The 7,091-nt window shown below is 42.6% G+C and overlaps 1 protein-coding gene across 1 annotated transcript in view; it reads right to left on the bottom strand.

Annotated features, from left to right (window-relative positions):
• Window positions 1–7,091, bottom strand: part of XPNPEP1 (X-prolyl aminopeptidase 1) — a 31,169-nt gene that overhangs the window by 5,219 nt on the left and 18,859 nt on the right. The window contains exons 11-16 of the mRNA XM_005416384.2: window positions 6,307–6,396; window positions 4,958–5,008; window positions 3,806–3,864; window positions 3,045–3,122; window positions 2,461–2,532; window positions 793–853 (exon numbers count right to left, since the gene is read on the bottom strand). Of these exons, the coding sequence (XP_005416441.1) occupies window positions 793–853; window positions 2,461–2,532; window positions 3,045–3,122; window positions 3,806–3,864; window positions 4,958–5,008; window positions 6,307–6,396 (411 nt within the window). The remainder of the gene's footprint in view (window positions 1–792; window positions 854–2,460; window positions 2,533–3,044; window positions 3,123–3,805; window positions 3,865–4,957; window positions 5,009–6,306; window positions 6,397–7,091) is intronic.

Here is a 7,091-nt window from a genome sequence, read left to right as displayed (position 1 = left end):
GGGAAAGAGAGGATGCATCTTGTAGCCACCTGCAAGGGATATGGAAAAACTTGCTCGTGCCCTTGTGTGGCTGGTAATGCCAAAGCAAACCATGAGTAGAAGGAGTTTACATCACTCTGAAGATCCTTCTCCAGTAATTACAGAGACACCACCACAAACTCAGAGTGCAGGTTTAGCAGCAGCATTCCCCTGATCTACATGAATGATTCTCTTTGTGGCTGTACTTTTACTTCCTGGGCATACCCTACAGCATAATTTTGTCACTAAGTGAACTATAATAATGAAATTAGTTTTAGTTAAGACTAATAAAAAGTTAAAGAAGCAATCTAAAATAAACAAAACTACATTGCTAAATTTCCAACCCAGACCTTTTCAGGTAAGTGTGAGACTGATTTTTTTGTATCATACACTAAGGACAATCTGACTGGAGCCTTGCATCAGACACTGAGCTTTGCACTAAATCAGACCCCCTGGCTCCCTTATTGAACAAACCAGTAATGTTTATCCTCAGTCTGCTGATTTTTTTATTTCTTAGAGGAAACATGTTGTTTTGCAGATGACAACTGTGCATTTTAAGATAGAAAGGTGTCAATTCTCTAAAACAGTTTCTGTTTTGGAAGTCTGAAGTATGACAGTCTCCTTTTCAGTCCTTATCCAAATGCTGCCACATACTGGTAAATAAACGGTAACTCCATAGAGAACTTTGACTGCATAGCTATGCAGCACATTACTAATTCAAGTATCTCTAATAATAAGGGTCAGATCACAAACTACACTGGGATCCCAACTTACCTTTTCATAGGCTGATGGTGTGCCAAAATGCATTGTCCTGGTCACATCTGTTGTACCATCTCTTCAGAAGCAAACAAAGATGCAGGAACAAAAGGGGTGGCGGAAAAAGAAAGATCAAAATGAGAATGCACAGGAAACCCAGTCACACTGCAGCAAACCAACCAAGCTCATAAATGGATAAACTCATCTGCTCTGTGCTACACAAGGCTGATGATGTAACTGCTCCTAATCTCAAAAATTCATGAACACAATGCCCCAGATGTAGCAATAATGATTTACAATTCACATTGCTATCTTTCAATCACAAGCATCCCAAAGCTCTTCCCAAATTAGAATCTAAATTGCTCATAAAAACGATGCTAATTTGAGGTTTAGCAACAGGTACTTGTCCATTGAGAACAGGCCAAATTCAGCCTATTTGTATGGATGGCAATTCACTAACAGCTTCAAAACACACACTTGTGCAAAAATGACAGCTACCAGACAAGAAAAGGGAAGTGTAAGGGGGAATAGTATCCCTTTCATTTTCAGGATATCTTGTGCTAAGATTTCTGCAAATCATCCTGCATTTGGACAGGGGCTAATCTAAAATGTCAGAAACTGGCTCTAAGTTCCTTCTGCAAATAGCATTTTGAGCCTGCTGTCAAAAACACAGTGGCTCTTGAAATAACGACTTCCCTTTGAAACTTGCTCCTGTCCCTGTGCTCTTCCCCAGCACATACAGGCCCTGGGCACAAAGAGCTCACGGTTTAACTTCTCAGCAGGGACAAGCAAAGCATCCCTGTCACAATGCTGTGGTAAGTGCCATTGATGTCCAGCTTACATTGTATCCAAAGGGCTGCTTTTCATAGTGGCACTAAGGAAATCGTTAATTAGGCCATCAGAGGGGAGGAAAAAAGATCTCCTTGTAAAAATCTTATCAAAGGATGTCTGTATGGTTCTTTTTCAAAGCTCTTCCTGACTGACATAACAAAAAGGCACAGCTCTAAAGACAAAGCCCATCTCAAAGGAGTAGCCAGGCTTGTCCTGCATCTTCCTGAACAAGCCACTTCTCATCTATTTACACTGGTTAAAAACATCATTTCTTTCATTTTCCATGGAGTCAAGAGTTCCACAGCAAAGGAACTGAGGCCACTGAATGGCATTGTCAAAACAGCATTGAGTGAGTTTTCAGACATGATGCCCTCCCAAAAACATACCCAAGAGGCCACTGGGATGAGGAACCCTGACTGAGTCTCTCTGAAAAGGGAGAGAGCACCACAGGACAGTGCTGTCCTGCTTCTTTGCCCCACCTTGTCCTGAACTCAACGTCAGTCAAATCTGCCCACAGGGCAGATGCTGGCAGGGTAGGTGCCTCACCCAGCTGTGCAGGCTGCTGAGCAGGTAGCCCAAGGCTAAGCCAGGGCAGTCAGGCCTGCTCCCTGTTCCTGCAACTTAGTATCAAAACCACCAGCCAAAACACAGCTCCCATCACACTGCGGTTGGATGGGACTCAGATGGGAACTGTGCTTTGACATCTTGTCCCTGACCCCAGCAAGGCCTATCAGCAGCCCTGATCTGCCTTCTCAAACCTCCACATTGCCTTGCTTGCCAAGGCAAATGCGAGCTGACCCTGCAGAGGCCATGGTGAAGGAACACATGGCAGCTCAGCACCATTCATGCACTCACTTGTACTGTGCTCCTGAGTCCAGGAGGTAGATCTCGTTCACCGACAGCGTTCTGTTGGTCTCAGGAACTGGCCTGTTCAGTTAAACACAAAGGGTTTTGTTCCACAGTTTAAAGGTTTCCAGCCCACGTCTGCAGTCCAGAAACCATATTAACTACAAGCTTGGATGTGTTGGCTCTGATTTCCTCTGGCAGTGATGGAAATCCCACACATGCTGAGCCAGGGATCATACTGAGGAGAGGATTTGTATACAGCAAATGGCACTACAGTACAGAGCTTTGCTGCTTCCAGCAAAACCCTCAACATCTGTTTCTGGATGTATTTCAGAACAGTTGTGGCACTCCATACTCATCCTTCCCAGACTTCCAGCCCCAAAATAGCCCTTTCCTATGGCCCTGAGCATATCAGCACCATAATACATGCATGCTGCCAGCAGGGAAAGATCTTTACTTAGTAAGGAGTAAAGAAAGATAGCAAGCAACATCTCCCTGGAGTACTCTGTTGTGACTCCATGGGGAAGTGAGACAGCTCATTTTTTACAACTGTGTTTGCTGAAGGTTGAAAGGAGAAGCTGTGTTTCTCTTACTTGTAGTGAATGATGGCTCCATTTGGACCTGTGCTTGATATGGTAGCAAAACTCAATTCAACAAAGTCTTTCTGCTGACTGAAAGAAAAGATTGTGATCACTACAACACAAGTGAGAGGAGCACACCAAGCACCTAGGGCACCTGGAGTGCTCCATCCTCAATTTCATATCATCTCAGCCTTCCCTTTGGCCTTAAAAGCCACCTGGGCAAATAAATTTGGGTAGAAGAAATGTACAATTTTAAGCCCTCTTCTCCCAATCACGTGGAAACCTGTTTTCCAGATCTACTCTTTCCTTAGAAGAAAATTCACTACCCAAATCACCCAGGAATATGTGCTGAACAATTTCTACTTTGTTACTTATTTACGCCAAGGTATTTTAGAGGTCCTGCTGATGTACACATGGGAGCACCTCTCAAAATAAATGGTGCTCCTTCTCTATCAGAAGAGGAAGAAATCTGACTTTGAAATATACATTTCTCTGTGGTAAGGAAACAACTGTCTTGTATTTAAGTGTCTTAACCTGCAGTACTCCTCACTGCTACCTCAAAAGGAAAGTGGACAGGATCCAGTGGGCTGGGACTTGTATTCCCCAAGAGACCCAATTCTTCCCAACTCTTTCAAGTTTTCAAATAAATCTATTAGTAAAGGTCCTCAGGTAAAGTATATCTGCAAGTGAGATGCATTTCTAAAGAATAAAATAAAAACAACTGATAAAAAAAGCCACCCAGAAAACCTCCTCAGAGTAGATTTACTTTTTACCTGCGGAACTCCTCTGCTTTGTCTGCAGCAACTATTTCTGTTACTGTTCCCTTTGGGACCTGGTGGACAAGGACATGGGTTGGATTAGTGCAAACAAGCAAAGAAAACCCTATATGCTTAAACACTGGGTCTTGTCTGTGCCTTATGAAACCCTGGAAGTGGCTTCTTTCCAGGTTTTCTGTCCTCATTCCTCAGTAATGACAAACACAAACCCAGCAACATTGTGCAGGGCATTTGGGAATAAGGAAGTGGAGATGGTCACAGCAGGATTGCTGAACCCTGACTAGGGAGCAGTTAGTGCAGTACTAACTTCACTGAGATGTGCACAGGCAGCATCTCTTCACAGTCAGGTGACACTAAGCTTAAATAGTTCTCTTTAACAGCCCATGCTGTTAGAAATTTTATGCTTTTAAATCAGGAATGGAAACAGTTGCAGAAAAAACAAAGTGTGTTAAATTTTACTTTAGGCATTTGATAAATTCAAACCTGTGACCCAACTTCTCCTGGACTGGAAAACAAGCAAAGCAAGGCAAGAGCTAGGTTTCAGAACCCCTGAGGCTGACTTCTTGAGGTACTCAGACATGTAAAAAGGCACCTTCTGGAAGTCATCAAGCCTTCTCCATAAATAAAGTCAATAGACTCAGACATGCAGTGGCACAGCTTAGTAAGTTGCTGCATAACACCTGGCACTCTGCACATCCACTGAGTACTTCTAACCCAGTGAATATACAAATAATTTGTTTTATCCCATTTTCACTGCATCTCCCATTCATAAATGCCAAATCTGTTCATACTGGCAGACAACACTGATTATCATGAGAGTAATTCCAAAGTATTGTATGAAGCTGAATATTATTTCATGATTTACACTACCTAACCAGCACAAGACAGCATTAACACTACACTAAGCCTGCTCAGGTAATTTCTCACTTGTCTGTATAAAAAGAATCGGAGAATGTTGTCAAAAAAATTAATTCAGCCTTGGACAAAAGCATGTTTGAAATCCTCACAAAGAAACTCAAACCATCAGATAAACCTCCAACTGTTTCCCCACTTTTAGTAAAGGCACTATAAAGACTAACAAAAAGTTTATGCCAATGAAGAATTTTACACAGCAATAGAACCTCCAAGTTAAAAAAAGTTATACAATACCTCTTTTTCCAGCCAGTTAAAGAGCTCACACAGGGCAACAGCATCTTTAATCTGTGTTAAAATAGGCACAAGAAAAGGGAATTGAGAAGGAGAAGGATTTATCAAGCCTCAGTATGAACAGGTTTGGATGCAAAAGAATTCAACCTGTAAGTTTCAGAAACACAAACTAAGAGATGATCCCAGGGGTATTTTCAGGTTTTGCACCTTGTAATTAATATAAACACTGGAAATGTATCTGGAGAGTTAAGTGAATGTTAATTACTGCTGGGACATATCTTACTGTGTAAAGTCTGGCTTTACCCCACACAATCACTTTCAGGACTATTTTGTTTTAGCAGCCAAGATCTTGCATCTCAGACCAGAGAAGGCAACCACACAACACATCTGATGATGTGACAGATGAATGTGTCCTTTGGGAACACAGCCACCACACAGTCTCTGTCACACAGCTTCTGGCTCTCTTGCCTTATGACCCCCATTTTTGTTCCTTTCTTTTTCTGCATGCTTGCAGTATGTTGGGGCAAGAAGCAGGAGATGTGTACAAGAACAAGGCACAATTTTGTCCTCAGGTGGCAGGTGACAAAGTGCCTCTTCTCAGTACAACTATTTTTACTTCCCTTTAACTAACAGGAAGAGAAAAGCATTGAAATAGAAAGTACTGGTTCCCAAGAAGCTGCAGAAAATATGAGACAAGCCCAAAACTGCCAGCCCTGCTTCAACTGGCACATTTCTCTTATTGTGACAACTGCTGCTTGAAAACTAACAGGAGATAAACAAGAGAAAAGCTCAGCCCCACCATGAATCTGTTTCACAGGCAGATTCCTTACTTGAAAATATGAAGCTTCCTGGGAAATCAGCCTCATTTCCAATGTCATGATGACAAGACTAAGAGAATGCTCTGAGGACACTGGCTGCTTCTGAACATCTTGGCCTGTGCTTTGCACCATGTGTCGAACAATTTCTGTGTGTTATTTAGGCTGTGTTTATTGAAGTGATAACAATTTGAAGGCTCCACTGACAAAGACAACAGAACTAGCAAAGGGGAAACAACATCCCTTTAAGGGCCCACACTGCAAACAACATTTCTCAAGTCTGCACAGTCTTCCCACAGAGCAAGGCTGTTTCCTCACACTATTGCAAATGTTGTTCTTCAAGGGAATGCAAAACAAGCAAAAAACCTGCTTCAACAGCAGTAGATGTCTGACAGAAGACCTTTTTTATCCTGTCATCCAAATTCTTATTTGCTTTTTATCCAAAACATTAAAACTGAAAGGGAAATGTTATTTCTTTCACTAAAAGTAAAGCAAACCTGCTGCCATGTGCAAGGAGACACTCAAGGCTTCACTTACATGCGCTCTTCTCATGCCTTCTGTTTCTGCTGCGTTCTTCACAGCTTTTGCAATGCAGATGGGGGTATATGGGGTGAGGTATCGGTAAGCCTGCAGCAGAAGGACAGGGATTACTTGTGGATTAGTCAAACTACATAATCCTACAGATTTAATAACTCAGCCTGGCCACAATTTGTACTTTGGCAGCCTCTCTCAACCTTCAGCACTGTGAGATGCTGGTTGCCAACAGTCAGCCTAGTGCACTGGGGAACAGAGAGGAGAAACAGTCCCTGACTGAAGGAAGAACAGCCATAGGGAAATCCAAAGAACTAAACAACAGCTTGCCATGAAGCAGGGTGAAGACCTGGATATCCTAAATACCATATATCTATATCAATGTCTGAGCCATAGATTCCTGTTGCTGATGGACACTGAAGGCCCAGAGGCCAATGAGAAACACTAATCCCTGATGCTATGGTAGAACTTAGGCTGTGGAAATGACCTAAAAGCCACCTTGATTTGTTACCTGACAGCCACCCTCAAGTAGCAGGGAGTAAGGTACCAAGCATTGAGAACCACCACCGTTAATGATCAGCAGTTCTGACAAACACATCAAGAACTGAGGAAACATGAAAGGCCTTTGCAAAGCTCAGCTTTACATGCTGCCAGTTCTGAAAGGAGCTTACATCTGTGGTTTGAGACAAAGCTTTCCTGTGCTTGGATGGGGTGACCCTGCATTAACAGCTAGTAATTGATCCCTTACTACTGCACACTTCCTCAAACACCAGCTGTCCTTAGATTAGCAG

This window comes from Geospiza fortis, unplaced genomic scaffold (assembly GCF_000277835.1).
Source record: "Geospiza fortis unplaced genomic scaffold, GeoFor_1.0 scaffold130, whole genome shotgun sequence".
Lineage (NCBI taxonomy): Eukaryota > Metazoa > Chordata > Aves > Passeriformes > Thraupidae > Geospiza > Geospiza fortis.
Note: the sequence above shows the minus strand (reverse complement) of the source record. Positions and strands in the feature narration are given on the sequence as shown.